An 18,208-nucleotide genomic window follows, 5' to 3' on the forward strand; every position below is an offset into this window, starting at 1 on the left:
CCAGAAACAAAACTTTGTACAGGAGGCTTTTTGAACCAAAAGCTAATGAAATCAGTACCTACAATATAATAGACACACTGTAGGAAGTTTTGATTTCACCACCTCAAAAGCACCTACAGAAATTCATATTGCATAAGCAGACCTGCAATTTGAATCAGAAAATCAGCATATCTTGATACAAAATATAAAAAGTGAATTATAAAAATAATGTTACTTGCCCTCTGCTAGTGCTCATTGCATTTTTCTCTGTTTCACAGAACTCTTCCCTTGATTTCAGAAAAATCTTTTTTTTCATATAAGCCATGTCAGCTTTGATCTTGGTATGCTAAAGGGAACCAGAACTGCATATGAGCAGCAAACTGTCAGTATGGAATTGACTATTGTTTATAAAACTGCTTTTGCAACAAAGCAATTATATATGCCAAGAAGCTGTGTTTTTAAAAGATCTAAATAAGTCTGTAGAACATTTCTGAGTTCTGAAGCAAGCCTTTCTGATGGGAAACATATTGAGACATAATTATGCTTTCTTCTGAAAGGTGGTTTTAAGAACCAGTAACACCCTATCCTGAAGTATGCACATTTTGCTATCATTTTGATTTGTGAATTAATATTTAAAATGCAGTATCAGCAGTAAAGGGATTTTTACTCTTCTAGTACTAATGAATGCTTTCATAAGTGCATCAAGATAGTCCATAATTTTTTTTTTTACTTTAAATCAACCTCAGTTACATTTGGTGGTATACACTGTTTCCTCTGTAAAATTTTAGTTCATACCTGCTTTAGGGCTTCTCCAGAAGGACCAAATGACTCCCACCAAAGCCTAGAAAATGAGGCAAATATCACAAATATCATTCTTTGGATTTTTGCAGGCCTGTGAGGAGAGTACTACAGAGAGAAGGCTCTGGCTATTTTTAAGCATTGGGTTACTCAGCTAGTTTAGCTAACAGAGTAATGAAAGGCACTGGAAGGTGTGGGGATTTTTATAACTGGGAACTGTTAGAGTTCCACAGGAACTGCTTTGATGATGGACTATCTGTGGGGAAGGATTCCTAGGATATAGATTAAATAGATTTTTTTGAGGGCTACGAAGGCAGAGGTTTCAGATCTGTTGTATTTCTATTGATATTGTTTTAAATGGGAGCCAGAGTGACATAGGATCATCTGAGAGCTGCTGGAAACTTCCTTTGTGAAACCCAATCCTGAATTCTTTACCTATGCCAAAGTCTCAATCAGCTCTTTCTTGAAATTATGATTTGCCTGATTTGTTTCAGAAATGTTAGCTATAGTGTACAACATTCTAAGTTTCTTCTAAAAATATAAAAAAATCAGGTAATATGTTGTCAGCTAGATCAAAACAGGAAATGAAGTTTCAGAGACAGGAAGAAGGAGACTGGTATGTTCACAGATGTGGATGAGATGGCTGATGTTCTCACCAAAAGGCATGATCTGCTAAAGGAAACCATCTTTCTTACATTTTGACAGTGGGACTGATTTTATACTTTTGCTTGAGACAGTGCAGGTACAGAGAGCCAGGGATGAGTTAAAAGAAATTGGTCAGAGATGATCTCTAGCAATATGACATGCTTTTGCTGCCATGTAATTATATTGGTTCCTCACTGGTATTCACAGTCAAATGCAATTGGACTTTGCAATAAAAAATGTAAAAGAGTGAGTACCAGGCCATTTCTTAGATTGGCACCAGCATGAGACAAGAAGGGATGTTTTTATAATTCTGGGAGATTCAAGGTTACTTACAAAATAATTGAGAAATACACATGGCAAGAAACAAACAGCACCATTAGAGTTACCTCTGCACTCCAAGGCAGCAAGTAGACCAAAGTCACCCGGTCTTCTTTTAAAAAATGCCACCTTTTTTATTTGTCACTTAATTCTTTCAGCCTGTGCATATACATTTCAGCATTACTACATGCTGAAATTCATTATTCTCGTGTGATCTCTTGCCTTCCTTGGGCTGCAGGGTGATTGGGTGCCCAAGGAGGTAGGAAGAAATGCACAGTCACAGATGTGGGGAGGTCATGCTTTGTAATAGAGAACCCATTTTTAAAGTAGTTTTTTACATAACTGATATAATCCAGCCTTTTTTTTACTAATACTCCCAAGGACGTGTTAGCAATGCATCCTCAATATGTGAGGATTCATGGGAACAGGCTCCTTGGTGATGGGAAACAGCTGGTGGAATGTGGCCCTCAGCCCCTGGGTGACTTTCCTTGTGATTTATGTCAAGAAATCCTCCACTTGCAGTACAAAGGGAAGGAACATTTCCTGTAAGGGTGAACTAGGTGAACCAGCAGAGATTCTAAAATTGCAACCTCTGTGCTGTTCAGTGCATAAAGCAATGTAATGTCAAAAATATTCCTGTTTCACTGAAAAGACTGGGTTTCGTGTCTAATAAGGCTGGAGTTCATCAAGTTTCTTTCTGCCAGAGAAGAGGCAGATGACAATGTGAGCTTTGTCCTCTGCTAACATAGCTGCTTTGTTGAAACTTGTAGGAATCTAGTATCTCAGATCCATACTGTTCTTTTAGCTTTTGAACAAAAAGAAAATTATTGGTTGATATTCTCAATAGATTCAAATGTTGTTGGGAGACTCCCGGTAGGCACACAAATGTACATGCTCAGGGACAGTAGAAACTCAATGCCTCAGGAAACCCAGCCAAAAATGACTTCCAGTAGAAATTGCATCAGAGCTGCACAAACTGCATAGGAGTTTAGCTAAAACCTAATTAGCAATAGGTCCTTACCTGTGCTGATCTTGAAGCCTGGTTCTTCAGGGTAGGGAAACTACTAAAGTACAACTGTAAGGGAACTTGGCATTACAGCATTATTCAGCTTTATTGCATAAAGTCAGCCAAATTACTCCAATTTATTGATGGGAAGAGATTGTGTTTCTTTTGTGCTCCATAATTTCTAGCTCCAGATGGCATTGTGCCTGGGTAACCTATAAATGGACTCATTTTGCCATGCCATGCCATGCCACTAATAACCACTGGCTTTTCCTTGCTGCCAAGCTATTGCTCTCAGGTGAGAAATGATTTCTTCTGCTTTTTTCTCTAGAAGTTGCTCCTACAGTTAGTGGCTCTTGCCTCTGTATGTGATGGGTCATTAGTCCCTGCTGCCAAACTTTGCACCAAGAGCTGGCAGCTGTTTCCTGACTCAGGTGGTGGTGGTGGCTTCCAGCTCTTGGTGCAGACAGGCCTTGGTGTGTGTTGCCCAGAATGTCCTGTGGGGCTGGGGTTTGGATAGGTGTGTGTTCAGTGTCTCCTGGGGCAGAAGGCTACATCCTCCTATTTTGGGACATGCTGTTCTTAAGGAGTTTTGCATGTGCTCTGCTCTTGTTTTGTTAATGGCTTTTACTCTGCTCCCTTTTTTTTTAATTTTTGTTTTTCTTGGAACTGTACAATGTAACTGATTTTAGTCCATGTACCTATCAACTTTGCCAGGAGTATCTGGCTGAACCATAAACTAGAAAAATATGTGTATGGATATGTTAGGGGCCTGCAAAAGAAATGCTGAAGACTAGTAAAGCTGATCTTTGCTCTTGTAATCCAAAACAAAGGATCCTCCTTTTCTAACCTAAAGACTTTTAGATGTCATGTTAGATGTTGGCTCTTCTAAAATGTTCACTGCAGCTGTAAGGAGAGGTTGCAGTATCTCTTCACCACTGGATCAGCTGGACTTAATTACTTACCTGAGGTCTGTCTGTGAATGTCTTTTGGAAATCTGGCAATGCAAAACGTGAATCACTGATGGTTGTATTTTACACTACAAATCTGCAGAATTCATTACTTTCTTTGAATTACTTTCTTTGATTTAATTTTTGTGTATAAGCACAAAGCAGGCAAATTCAATGGCTCATGGACTTACTCTGTTAAGTCTCATTTGAATTCAAAGAATTCAAAACTATTTAATGGATATGTGTTTGCAATGGACAGCACATATGGTCCTACTGCTGTCTCCCTCCTGGTGCTATTTTTTGCAGTTTTGGAAAGTTCAGTTTGCAAGACTTCCTTAATTTAATTTATTTAATATATATTATACCTATTTATCATAGGTGGAAGATGACTGATCTGTTGCTCCTCAGCTGCATGGACATTGCCCTTTGCCTGTGGCTCCTTGCCTGGAGCTGTGTCAGGCAGTAGGCTGCCAGGTAAGAAAGGCAGCTCCTCAGGAGGAGGGCACCAGCATTCCCAGTGTGCTCTAAGGCTCAGCTGCATCTCCTGGTTCTCAGTGGAATGAAGAAATCTGAAGGAATTCAGAATTCTGTGTGCAGAAATTTCCTCAGATCTGTTCCCAGACATCTACCAACTTTTGGGAGAATGTTGCAATTACCAGCCGCAGGAAACCTGGGCCTTAAGAAAAATCTTGGCCTGGGGTATCCCACAGAGTTCATTCAGGGAATCAACATGTGTTTTTTTTCTACTTTTTAACACAAAATTACATATGGTACAACTGTTCTGATAAATATCGACTTTACTTCTGTTATTGTGGAAATAACAGAATTCCATTAAGATCAAATCAGCTGCTTACTTGCTTGGATACTCCGTGGGATTTCTCTCTGCTACCTTTTTTCTTTTGAAGATCTCTGTCTATGAAAATGTTATTTGACTTCTCCTTGAGTGATATTTCTCAAACACACTATGGAAATACTTCCCAGTAAAGCTATTAAGTTTGAAGTGAAGCATGGTGCAATAGTTACAATTCTTTAAACTGTAATTTCTTCAAATTTCTCTTTGCTCTGAGTGGTGAAAGACAGTGACATAGCTACTGCTAGTAGTTTGACTGTGTTGTTTGGAAGCATGCTGCTGTAAGCTGCCAATATATGATAAGAAATACAGTGGGACAAATTTCCACTTAAAAAAATTAAATTTGGCGCAGAAAGGTCATGGGTGATGCACAAACTTTGTAAAAATCAAGGTAGAGCAATTTTTCTCAAGAGGCTCCTTAAGAGCTGATCTGTACTGTTCTGATCTAAATGTTGCAACCCTGGATTTGTGTTGGGTTGTTGTTTTCTTTTTAAAAGCTTAAATCTAGAAGTGTTCCATGCTGGAGAATCTTACGTTGAACATGGGACATTATAGCTACTTGCAGTTCTTCAGAATTAATGAGATTGAGAAGGAAAAGAAACAAGTCTAATTATGTTAGTCTGTGGTAACATTATTGCATAACTTAGTGGACATAATACAGCCAGTAAACAATATTAAAAAGAATAAACATGATGGGAAAGACCATTCTGGACCACTTGTCTATCAGGTTAACATCAGTCAGATCAGGGATTTTGACTTTGATCTGGGATGCCCTCCTGTGTAAGTGTCCCTTTTTATGGAGCCTGTGCCTGTCCAGAGCACTCCTGCTGCAGAGGTCTCTGCTGGAAGTGGCTCTTCTGTGCTGCAGGTTGGCACTGTCGCTCGTGTGCCCGGTGGCTCGGGGCTCATGGAAGATGGTGCAAATGTTATTTCGTAGCTCAAGAGGCTCCAGAAGCATGTTTCCATGGGCATCAACCTGTGTCAAGGAAGGAATGGGGATTAGACGAGCTCCTCAGCCAGCCCAAGGTGTTTCCCAGATGGACTTTGTGGCTCTAGTGTCAGGGGGCTCCTGGGGCTGCAGTGACAGTCCTGTCTAGTACATTCACAAAGGTGAAAAGACACGGAATACGCTTTCCTGACTGGCGTGAAATTAGCTATTCAAGCACCTTCCATCCTAGCTTGGTTCCTTGGTTTTGTAATTCACTTAATTGTCTCATCCTCTGTGAAGTAAGACTTTTGCAATTTTGTCTTTTACTTGGACCATGGTCTTTTTGAAATACTGATCTTTAAATCTGGTGACTGGCACCTGAAGCTTTCACATACTCAAGATAGAAAGAAAATGTTGCTGTCTCTGCCCATTTTAAACAGTTTTTGACTGTTTTAGTGCTGCAGGTTAGTTTCTAAAATTTTTTAACAATGGGTTCATCATATGAAGAGCATGTAGATACACGATACACTTGTATTTTATCAGTTATTATAAAATACTCGTGATGAGAATTGATTTTGGGCAATAACTCTATTACAGGGATGAAACCATAGCACATTAACTTGTTCATGTACAGATAGAATAATCCATTTTATTCAATGAAAACTTACATTCAGTTGCATTTTTATGTGTTAGTATCAGAAGCAGCTGTTTCAAATATGTCTGTCCCTTTATTTGTGCTATTAATCAAAGCACTGTTTTAAATACCTGAGCAAAGAACTGGAAACTGCAACCAGTATGTACATGTCTGGCACAAACAATTATATATATAAAAATATTAAATATTTTTGTATCATTGTCTTCTCATGTAGGAGTGTAATTAACCATGAATTGCTGCATTGCTGTGAAGTGTTCTCCTTTTCACAAATCTTTCATTTTCTACACATTTGTAGTAAAACCTCTTCTGAAAAGTTTTTGTGCTATTTCCAGATTAACTTCTGATTTCTCCACAAAGACTTAATAGATGTTTCAAATTCACAGATATTTAAACATCCACCATGGCTCATGTGAGAGAAATATACATCATAACACTGGCCTCTTAAATGAAACTTCAAGGTCTTCACCTTGAGGCTTGAATATTACTGTTGTTTTTGGTAAATTGTGGTGTTGGACCTATCCCAAATTTATAACAAACTCGATCATGCCTGTGGATGCCTTTATATCAGCGAATAAGATTTGAAGTATGTGCAAGAAGAAATTCCAAACAAAACATACAGGAAACCTAGTTTTTGTGAGTTGCTGCAAAGGAAAGATGGCACCAAAGAAAGTCTCAGTTCCACCTGGCAATGTGGAAGATGTTCTTTCCCATCACAAGGAGAAATCTTTACATCATTACTGACAGCATATTTGCACTGTGCCAGACTAAGCACTTAATAACTGAAAGAAAAGCAGTGAAGGGAATATTTGTACAAAAGCCACACAAGAGAACTGTAGGGTAAAAAAGCCTTCTAAGTGAAGCAATAAGGCATCACAGGTAGAAAATGCACTATTTTGCTTTAGAAATTGATTGATGACAAATTTGCTGAAATGAGAATTCAGTGGTAACACCCCAGTTCCTGCCACTGTTTTGGTGGGAAAAGCTCACATGTTCTGGGTTAGAAAGGTCAGCTTGTCACAAATCAGCATGGTTTCAAATGTTTCAAATGTTTGCTTGAGATATGGCCTGTATATTCATACTTTTTAGGTCACTTCTTTAAATTTAAGAAGAAGGAAGATTTAAGCTAGGGTCTTCTACTCCTCAGAGGATGGCCATAACTATGGGACTATTCATTTACTCTGAAGATCTGATGTGTTTTCTGTGCAGTCAGATACTATCACTGGCAATCCTTGAACCTTAACCTTTTTACTAATAAACAGTGATATTCCATAAGCTGTTAGTGTGAGTCCTTCCCAGGTGCTGGCTGTTGCTGGCAGTGGGTAACATAAATAAAGAGGAAGACCCATTAAGGGGTCATAAACTGGGAAGACCTGCTGAGGGGTCTCCCTCAGGCTGTCCCCGTCAGTGACATCTCGGTTTGACAAATGAACAAGGAGATATCAACGGTCTTTATGCTTTATTCAGAGAAACAGAAAGATTGATTACTACAAATTAATAGTTTTTGTATATTAAAAATAAAAATGGCATAAATTGTGAAGGTGGAGAGACTTTATTTCCATCTTCTTCGGTCTTTATCGAACAGCCACATATGAAACAGCAGTTAGTTCTGTTCCAGTTTTCATGTGGTCTTCTCTACACTGTTCATATTGTTTGCTGAGTGTTGCTCAAGCATCTAAAGCTTGTGTTATCTGGTGGAGGAATTTGAACTCTTTTAGTCTTTGGAGTTGTATGTCAGATGAGAATGATCAATATCTTCACCTGGCACAAAGAGATGAAGCACTGTTACATATCTTCTAGTAGTTACAGGTGTCTGTATGGATAAGTGGTGTGGGTCAAGAGTAAAAGGGAAAAAATGTCCCATACTTACAACTGTACTTCTTTTATGCTCAAAAACCGACTTTCCCCTGCTCTGGTGCAGGCATCATAATACCAGTGAAAAATCTCAAAAAATGATGGAGAGGGGCTGGGAGCTGTTTCCCTGGAGGTAACAGAACCTTACTGTGTCCCACTGTTCTGGTCACGTACACTCTTCCTGCCAAAGACAGAAATACAACTGTTGGAAATCAGCATTTCGGTGCTGAGTAAAATTAATGTTCACAATGTCTCACATCAGTGTGTGGAACACAAAATTCACCAATATCCATTCACATGTGTGTGTTTATGATATGTGGGCATATAAACGTATTTATAATCGCAAACTTGCCCTGTACAGGCAGAAAGCAGTCTGTTCACTCAAAGCACTCTCAGTCTCAGAATGGGATTGCTCTCTGAAGTGTGAGCACTTAGAAATCCTGGTACAAAGCATGTATTACTTCTTTTTTTCTATCAGAAAAATGACGGTGTATGCAATGGTGGTGCTTTAAAAATTTTCCATCCCATTCTGAGTACCAATCCCAGTGTAATCTTTGCTGCATAACTATTAGACAAAAGCTTTTAGTTATGAGTTATGGCATTTTGTTAGTTAAATGAACTCTCCAAATATGTAGGAGAAGAACTTACCTGCACTCTTATCCTTTACTCAGTTCAGTGCACTGGGGCACATGTAGCCAAGGCTGACCTCTGAAGAAGTCTTGATTTCTTCTTCATCATGAATCCTTGCTGTGCTGCTTCTCACCTAGGCTGGGTTATCTCAGGAGCTGTTGAGGCAGCTGGTTGGAGTTTGTGGGTTATGTTGTTTTTTCCCTTTCCTTATTTTCCATAGAAATGGATAGGCAGTGTCTGTGCAGGACAATCCATACTGGGGTGGTTTATCTGCTGTGCTCTGTGGAAGACAGTACTTTGTGGGGTCTTGGAGACTGCTGATTGCCTGAACTGAATTTGTGTCCTCACTGTAATAAAGCATCTCCTACACAGTGGGACAGAAGGCAAAGAACTTTTAATGGGCTCATGAGTTCACTGAGACTGAGGATATGATGACTTTGTTAATGAGGCATAGCTGTGGTGGTGGGACACCAAACACACAGCTCTAGAATTAATAAGATATCACAGAGTTTCTGAAATGCACTTCCAGATGTGTATGTGACACTGTAGCCATCTATCAAGATGAAGTCTTACTTCTTAGAGTTTTATGTGTTGGTCTCATTTTTCAGACTGAACAGAGGGCACAAATACAGTTTTGTTCAAATGTTTTCACCTCAGGCCACAGCAGTAAAAAAGTTTATAGGACAGCCTGGGCAATATCTCATTAAAACTTGGATGTAATATATTGTAAGGAAAGCACAGGAAGGAAGAAAATTTTTGGCTTGTTAGGATATGTATTTTCTTCTGCACCAGACTGGGCCAAATACACCTGAGGCTTCAAAGGATTTGTTTCTGAAAAACTGGGGAAAAGTGAAAAAAGTTTACAGATGTTTGCAAGTACTCAGTGACGTCTTGCAAAATTAAACTCATCCTCATTAAAAATATGTCCATAGTATTACTTTCTGTAAGTTTTCTGGCTTGTTTTTTAAAGAGGGGGCAATTGTGTGCCTGAATTTAGCTGAGGGAAAAAATCCTGACACCTGTGAAAGCTGTTAAACCTAGCAGCAGCATCCTTGTGTTCCTCAAAGGTCAGTGCTACAGGTTTCATTCAGGGCTCACTGAAGCAACTGAGCTTGTCTATGCTTTTTATTTTTGGTGAAGTTTCTGTATGTAAAGAGGAACTTTACTATAAACATTTCTTCTATACCACCTTCTAAAGCAAAAAAAAAAAAAAAAAAGATACAGCTGAAGTGATAAATGTTTAACTTCCTTGTACCCCTTGTACTTCTTCTGCAAGAAATACAAAGAAGAAAGAAATACGTGTCCTAAATATTCATTTGCATTTTCTGTATTTTCTTACTCTGTTTCCAGTTGAAGATGGAGCAGACCATATTTTGCTGTGATCTCCTTAAAATACAATTTTTCTCTAGGCAATCTTAAATACCTTTGCATTGCTTTTGCACATGTTCTATCTGTATTTATCTCTATCATCATATAGATGAACATTTTTACAGTAAAAGTAATGTTTGACAAGATATCTTGAACATTTTACCTGGACTCTATTTGTTTCCAGTCTGCTCTTCTCTCCTGTAGCATGTCCTGCTCTGCCTGCTGTCTTTTTTTGACGTTGAGGTCCTTTCCCAAAGAATATGTAGTTTACAAAGGCATATTCCAGCAAGGCCAGGAACACAAACACAAAGCATCCCATCAGGTAAATATCTATTGCCTTGACATAGGGAATCTTTGGCAAGGTCTCCCTGAGGTGGGTGCTGATGGTGGTCATGGTCAGCACAGTCGTGATTCCTGCGAAGGGAAGAAACAGACGTTGACTCATGAGACAAGGAAGGAGATTTGAGCACAGAAGACACAATGGCAGCATTGCACTTCTCATGCAGATGGGTTAATTTTGTGATCAGGTTCTTAGCAGCCAAAGGAATGTGTTTTTTGCAGAACTGGAAAGGAACATATCCGTGCAAGTCTGCTGATAGCACCTTCCTTGGCTTTTCATGCAATGGAGGATGAATGAAATAACCTTTAATAGCCCAGGCTATGTTGGAACTTCTTGCCTTAATTTTTGCAGTTACTGTGCTAGGGAATGTGGTGTTAGCTGACTCGGATAGCAAAAGTTGATTCTGACCTGGATAGCAAAAGCTTTTCTTTCTATGTGAGAAAATGCTTCTTACTTCATTTACAGCAGTAGCTCTGCTTGACCCTATAGGTGACTTGCATTGCTGTGGGATTCTGCAGTAAGTATGTAGCTTTTGATTTTAAATGGAAGATTAAAAGGAGAACGGGGAGCCTTTTGATAAAGTGATGGTCGGTCTTTGATGAAGAGAAGGTTATATACATGCTTGAACCAAAGTAGCTTTTCCTGTTAACTAGGTGCTTGCAAGTAAAGCATTTCCATCTCATTGTGTTATCCACCACTGAATGATTTTTTTCTCATATGTGTTTTTTCTTTTAGCTGGCTGAAATTATTTTTTAGTCTGCTTTAATCACAGGTCATTAGTGCATGCAGAGAATAGCTCTAGGCACAGGTGTAACAAGTTTAATTTTCAGGGAGATGGGACAAAATGGCTTTTTGGCAATAGAGCTGCAAAACATATATGCCTTAAAGCACAGACAGTGCAGAAGATCTTCATTCTTATGGAAAGTTGTAGGGAGGAAGGTGGTATGGGAAAGAACTAACTACAGGTAAACCAGATTTATTTGGTGTAAACTGGTCTATCTCCAGTGATGTCAGTGGGATCTTGTGTATTCCTTCCAGTCACAGATCTGGCCTGAGAGAACACCTAACATCACGAGGGATTGTTCATGCAGCACAGTGTGGATAGCCTAAGAAACCTGAATTGGACTTTACACTCCAGTTTGGAAGCAAATTGTTTTCAAAAAATGCTTGCAAACCATTATGACAACAGGAAGTCAGTCAGAATCCCAACCTAAGTGTGGAGCAAGAGCTTCAGATGTAGCAAGGTCACACCTGCCTGCCTTCCTGACAAGCCTGTGCTGCTTGTGTAAGATCACAATTAATGATGCTACAACCAGCAGAATGGATTCGGTGCCACTGTTTTCAAAGGGAGCAAGTGCCCACATCATTCAGTCATTTTGAGAAGAAGTTACCTAGAGCAACTCTGGCTGCAGAGGCATCATAATTGATCCAAAAAGACACCCATGACAGAATTGTGATCAGCGTGGAAGGCATGTAGGTTTGCAAAATGAAGTATCCAATATTTCTTTTAAGCCGGAAGCTAAGTGAGAGTCGAGGATATGCTCCTGGAAGAAAGAAGTCATGTAATGACTAATGCCTCACAAAAGGTAGGCACTGATATTTCTGGGTTGGAGGAAGAGGGGACAACATTTTTTAACTTGTCAGTGCTTACCTGTTGTAAATTCCACTCTCTTTGATACCATCTTGTAATCCACAATAGAAAATTGTGGGAGCTCGATGTTATTAACTCCTGTCACTGCTGACTCTCCTCCATTCCAGTAAAATTCAATATCATCAGTAGTGTATCCATCTGAAATAGAGGCACAACTTGATTACTGACTTTGCTTTATTACTTTGCTTAAATAGTAGCAGTTCAAGTGGAAGGAGCTGCTGTTAAACAGGAACTCAGCCTTCAGTTGTGTGACATTCCTGTTACACAGAAGCCTTCTCTATGCCCTGAGGAAGATTCTAGATGTAGAAGAGGAGAAGACAAAAAACAAGGACGGAATTCATGATTAAAGTTTGTTTTTTAGCTAGCTCTAATACTACTACTTTTCAGTCAGGCTTGAGCTGCTCAGTTTGCCAACAACATCATCAGCAAAACTTTTAAACTCTCTTTGGAGGAGCTCTGACAGTAAAACCAAGTTCAGTCCCCAGATTTTCATTTGATTTCCTATGCAGGATGTGACAACATACACAGTGGGGAGCCAGTGGAGACAAAGATGATTCTAGAAGAATTAAGGTGCCTGTAGTGTCACCTGACAATGTCTGTCAGAGCTGTAGGTAACCCTTTGATATTCATGAAGCATTTTATATTTTAATTAGACCATGCCATCTTTGATCTTCTGTTATCACAGAACTATTTCTTTTTTTCTCCAAAACTAGCACCTTTCTTCTGTTTCCTTTTAACAGTGATGTTGATTATTTATAATGTAATTAAAAATTAATTTGCTATTATATCACTGGAAATGTTAACATTATTGTTACCATTTTCAGAAATATTTTGATTGAACTCAGAAGTGACTGAGTTTCAAAAAAAATCTCACAATTGACAACATTTTGAACTAATATTTAAACTGATTCCACTTTATTGCATTTTTCTACTTTCCCCAGATATCTACCAGAGGAGAGAACATCTCATCTATTTTTAAATTTTTCCTTCAGGTGTTAGATTTAATCAGATTTAAATCATATAACACAGATCAAATAAAAACATGTGTTTGAAATCAAACCTTTAGAAAACTTGACAGTACTTTTGCCAGTTGAACCAACTGCAGCCTTGAAGCCTCCATAGAGTTAGGAATATATCCCTTCATATGCACAAGAAATGCAATATCAAGCTAGGGAAATTGGTCTTGAGATGTCTTTTCCTATGATGGTGCCTGGTAATAGCCTCATCCCTGGAAGGCTGACCACATGCAGAGCAGATCCATGGTTTCCCTGGTGACAGTCAGAGAAGCTCCAGAGATTGCTTGGAAAGTCTGCAGCTACTGAACAGCTATTTTGATGCAAACACGCCATGATGGGCTGAACAAGGTTAAATGTTCAGAAATTTTATTTCTGAACTGCTCAGTGCCATGGTGTTCAAATTATCTGAATTGCTCTGAAAACCACAGAAACTTATGTAATATGGGTTGCTGCTGCAAGCTTAAAACTGGGTTTCCCATTACTTATGCTATTTTATTTTTGTTTCAAATGACCCATCCCAGGGCTGTGACACAGAGCTCTGCATGGCTGGTTTTCATTCCTTTTTGCTGCAAAAGGTCAGGTAGCTGCTTGGTACTGAGACTGCAGTAGCTGCTTTAAAGGCTTTGCACACAAACCCCAGGCCTGACATGAGCTGCATGTAGGGTGTGATACAGAATGGCTGAAAGTGAATGAACGCTGCTAAGACTGTTTAAAAGACCAAGACTGAGATTGGAAGGGAAGTGTTAACTTCATTTTCTTGCAAAACTGTTTTATGAAAACCTTCTCTTGAAGGATTTATCTTCTCAGAAAAGGTGGTGCGAAACAGATGGCATTGGAACTGCCATCTCACACTGAAAGGGCATTGATTATGTGTAGACTTTGTACCACACAGATATCCTCTACAAGAGGTAATACCCATCCTTTGTCTGTAGGGGACAGAATAAAAAAACAAAAGGGCCATCACTACCTAAATGTTGAGCAGCTACTTGCTGCAAAGTCACAGGTGAAGGTTTAGATGTGAGAATCCTGAACTCTGCCTCAGGCTTTGGAAGAAAACGATGGAAATGATCCTTCTGTTCTGTGCTGTCATCACCTGTTGCCCTTTTCACATCCTGCCCTCCAATTTAGCTCAGATTGTGCCGTTTCCTTGGGCAGAGCAGGCTGGGACCCAGGGCAGCCTCCAGTCCTCAGGAGCTCCTGACTTCACTTGCAGCTTCTTAAGGCAGCCACAGCCACCCTCTCTGCAGTTTCTCTGATGTTTTGAGAGAAGAAATAATAGTTTGGCACCTTATTGGGGCTGAAACTCCCTTCCCTGAAGATGAATTGTTACTGATTGTTAAAACCCACAAAGCTGCCAAATAAACACCTGGGATATCAGTAGGCAGATTTCAAAAAGAAAACAGGTGCAACATGCTGCAAAAAGATTGCACCATGTTACTGATACACTGTGTGGTCATGTTGGATTTTTGCAAAAGGAAATTACGTGAGTTTTGTAATGTAGACAATGTGCTTTTCCCTAGTTTTGCTCTCTATGACTTTGGCTACTAAGTGAAAAGTAGAACTAGTGGGTTATAAAGTCAACTAGCCAAAAGGAAGAGCCTTGCATGTAAGACAAGCTGTCACTGCTGATAGGCCATGCTTTTAATCTCTCCAAACTTCCAAATACAACAAAAAGTGGCTCGAATGTGAGCTACTTTTCCTGAATATATCGATTTTTTTCCTTGAATTAAAGCTTCCCTAAGTTGATGGAAATTAAGAGAAAGGGATAGTGATTTTTTTTTTTACCCAGGAGCATTCACATTTTTAGAAAAGTAGTTGAGCAAAAACATCTTCCTGTGGTTTTAGGTACAGTGAACTTCAGTACATTCATTGTTTTCTTGGCAGTCATTGTAATATCTCTGCTAGACACTAACAAGGTGTAAATTCTCCCTGGGCAGTCCATTCCCCGATAGGATTGTTGCTGTGTGATGCCCTTTCCTTATGTGTTTTGCACATTGTTCTAGGTGTGTAAGGGGCATTGGTTTTCATGGCTGACAGTGGCTCAGAGACGCAGGAATCTCACAGGTGATCATGTTTCATAGGGGTCCACATGGCTTTGTTCTAGAAAACTTGCAAGGGTGACAGCTGGCTGCAGGTTAAAGACAGGAATCGATCTCAGCTCAGGAGACAGATTGCTCCTTCTCTTTTTTCAAATGGACAGCGGCTTTAAGCGAGGATCTGTAGTGATGTAAATTAAGAAACCTCCAAGTGTGGAGCAGTACTGACTGCTGGCTAGCAGGCAATGGAAACCCCTTATTTCGAGCAGCAAATGCCGTGGTGTTTACAAAGGAAGAAAAGCTGTTTCAGTAATAGGAAAAGTGAGTCTTGCCCTTGCAGCGGCCAGTGTTAATGCTGGTTTGTTCGCTGAACTTACCAGTACTGCCCAGGTACTCCCTCGGCAGCTCTTTTGCCATGTAATCCTTGTCCCTCTGGGTACCTATTCATGCCACCAATTTAAAAAGCACGGCTCTGCTTTTGTGACAGAGAGAGCAGCACTCGCCGCTGGATCGTGATGTCCGAACACGAATTTCATACAAGTCAGAGACACCGCGGGCCCGCAGTGTTTCAGTGATGCTGACAAGAGCTGTCACGGGCCGGACGGGAGAACACCGGGAGAGCGGCGGGAGAACACCGGGAGAGCGGCGGGAGAACACCGGAGAACACCGGGAGAGCGGCGGGAGAGCGGCGGGAGAACACCGGGAGAGTGGCGGGAGAACACCGGAGAACACCGGGAGAGCGGCGGGAGAACACCGGGAGAGCGGCGGGAGAGCGGCGGGAGAACACCGGGAGAGCGGCGGGAGAACACCGGAGAACACCGGGAGAGCGGCGGGAGAACACCGGAGAACACCGGAGAACACCGGGAGAGCGGCGGGAGAGCGGCGGGAGAGCGGCGAGAGAACACCGGAGAACACCGGGAGAGCGGCGGGAGAACACCGGGCGGGCGTGGGCAGCGCCGGGCGGCTCCAGCAGCGCGCCCCGGGACCGCGCGGGGGCGCCCGCGCTCCGCCTCGGGACCGCGCGGGGATTGCGCGGGGATTGCGCGGGCAGCCGAACCCCGAACCGATCGTTTGTGGAGCTGGTTTGCTCCCAGCTTCTGCAGCGAGCCTGGCCTCATTGCTGTGCTGGTGTCCCTAGCAGTCTAGCTCGCTTAATCAAGTAGTTTTCCCAGGAATTCTCCGTGTGGTTTTGTTGACCTAAATAATAAGTGACCACTAAAAATTTATTTATTTATTTGTTGTATAATTAACAATGGTCCCTGAAAAATATTTGTTCTACTTGAGCCTTTTCTTTTTTGCTTGCTAGATTATTTTCCATCTTTAAAACCACTAAAAAGTACATTTAATTGCCCAGCTCGAGATATAAAACTTCTGCTTCCTAGAAAATCTTGTCTCGAAATTAAAATACCTTAAATTAAAATCAATTAAATTAATTAAAATTAATCTTAAAATACAGCACTTAATTGCCAAGTTTTGTTTTTTTTTTAAACTCAGCATCTGAGAGTTTAAGTGAGAATGCTTGGTCAGAAGTACCACAGATTTAAAAAGCAACTATATACAGACATGGCAAGAAATAGGTTATGTATAAATCTCCCTGTTCACAGAAAAAAATGCTTAGAAATGTTGCTGACATTGTGATTTAACCAAGTTTAACAGTGTATAGGATGTCACCAGGCTGTTCTGTTTTACACTGCAGCACTTCTCAAATATCTCTGGGATAAGTGAGGATGTGTGTTACACTGACAAATACAGATCATGGTTCCACAATCATTAGCAATTCAATGGAGATGTCCAAACAGAATCCCTTTTCCCTTCTGATTCTCCGGGGCAGGGGAGCAGGTAGCTCTGGAACACCCAGCAGCCGGATCTCTTCCTTTGGATCTAAACAGGGCTTTCAAAAGGCTACAGCAATTCTGCGTGCACAAATTAGTTGGCCCTGGGCAAGGACAGGGTCCTTAGGCTGAGGTTGAGACTGTACCCCAAGCCTCTTTCATTCCTCCTGGATTGTGTCTTTCCTTAACGACCTAAGTCTTTGTCGCTAAATGTCTTACGTTTTTTTTTTGTTATTATTCCTATGATTGTATTCAAACAGGAAGATAACTCATTCCTTCCACACATCACCAAGGCAGTACGTACAGTGGTAAGTATATTGTGCTATTTAATCTTAAATAATCTTAAATCTGACTTGTGACTGGGGCACCACACATCTGAAGATGTGTTTTGGAAATCAGTGTAACTAGTTAACATTAAGGTGATAGAAGAGATTTCCTGCCACTTGAGTGTGTATTTGCATGTATAGGGTACTTTTTTCTTCCACTGAGAGATATTTTTTGTTTTTCATGGGGATATGAGTTAGCCTTAGCAACACTGGCTCAGATGAAACTTGGTTACTTTTACTTGCTGGAGTACTAAACATTGTCAGTTATTTAAGAAGGTTTCTCAAATAAAAATAAATTTTATGTATGCGGCAATCTGTTCCACCCAGTTGGAGACATAACTTCCTATCCATTAGAAGAGGAAAATAAACATTATTACAGCATAAAGTCACTCTTGCAAGATCCTAATCTAGTTCAAAGAGTGAATTATAACCTTGCCTTAATTTGCAAGTACTTTTAATGTTGGTTCAGTTTTACTTGTTATCATTTTTTGCCAGTGAGACTTGACACAAACCTGAAAGTCCTGTGGAAGAGACATTATTTATTTGGTTTTGCTTAATATCTGTTTAATGGCTAACCCAACAGGACTTGTCTGTATCACTGTGCCTCAACAGAGGGAAATGAAGCATTCTGGGTAAGTAGTCAAACTTGTATTGAAAATGCCTTCCAGCTAATTTGGCTCCTTCTACTGGACTATGCCAGTGATGGCAAAGGAACTTAAAGGCTAAAATAAGCATAATGTAATGAACAATCAGAAACACATCGGTATGTTTTAGCTAGCATGGCTTTCATGTGCAAGAGCACCTCCTGTAAGGCATACTGGTATTTTTGTTTCCTGTTCACTAGTAAGAATGTAATTCTCATTAGCTATGAAAAAAAAAAAAAAAACAACAAAACAACAAACTAAAGAATTATTAGAAAAGGGAAGCAAATGCAAAATTCTTTGCTTGCATTTCCATATACATTCCAATTCACATTGTGCTATTTCATGGAGTTTCCTTTCTTTGTCCAAAATAGCAATCCTAAATTGACTA

General features: G+C 40.2%; 1 protein-coding gene across 2 annotated transcripts in view; it reads right to left on the bottom strand.

Moving 5' to 3' along the window:
* Positions 1-18,208, bottom strand: part of GABRB1 (gamma-aminobutyric acid type A receptor subunit beta1) — a 109,508-nt gene continuing 91,300 nt past the window's right edge. Inside the window, exons 5-10 of one of the 2 annotated variants that reach the window (XR_009114518.1) lie at positions 11,967-12,104; positions 11,707-11,859; positions 10,139-10,389; positions 8,626-8,887; positions 7,994-8,158; positions 7,566-7,884 (exon numbers count right to left, since the gene is read on the bottom strand). Coding sequence is in view for 1 of the 2 variants with exons in the window: in XM_058025304.1 (XP_057881287.1) it covers positions 5,187-5,519; positions 10,139-10,389; positions 11,707-11,859; positions 11,967-12,104 (875 nt within the window). In the remaining variant the exon portion in view is untranslated. Of the gene's footprint in view, positions 5,520-7,565; positions 7,885-7,993; positions 8,159-8,625; positions 8,888-10,138; positions 10,390-11,706; positions 11,860-11,966; positions 12,105-18,208 lie in introns of those variants that run through there. The other variant, XM_058025304.1, reaches the window with a different exon arrangement.

This window comes from Melospiza georgiana, chromosome 5 (genome assembly GCF_028018845.1).
Source record: "Melospiza georgiana isolate bMelGeo1 chromosome 5, bMelGeo1.pri, whole genome shotgun sequence".
Taxonomy (NCBI): domain Eukaryota; kingdom Metazoa; phylum Chordata; class Aves; order Passeriformes; family Passerellidae; genus Melospiza; species Melospiza georgiana.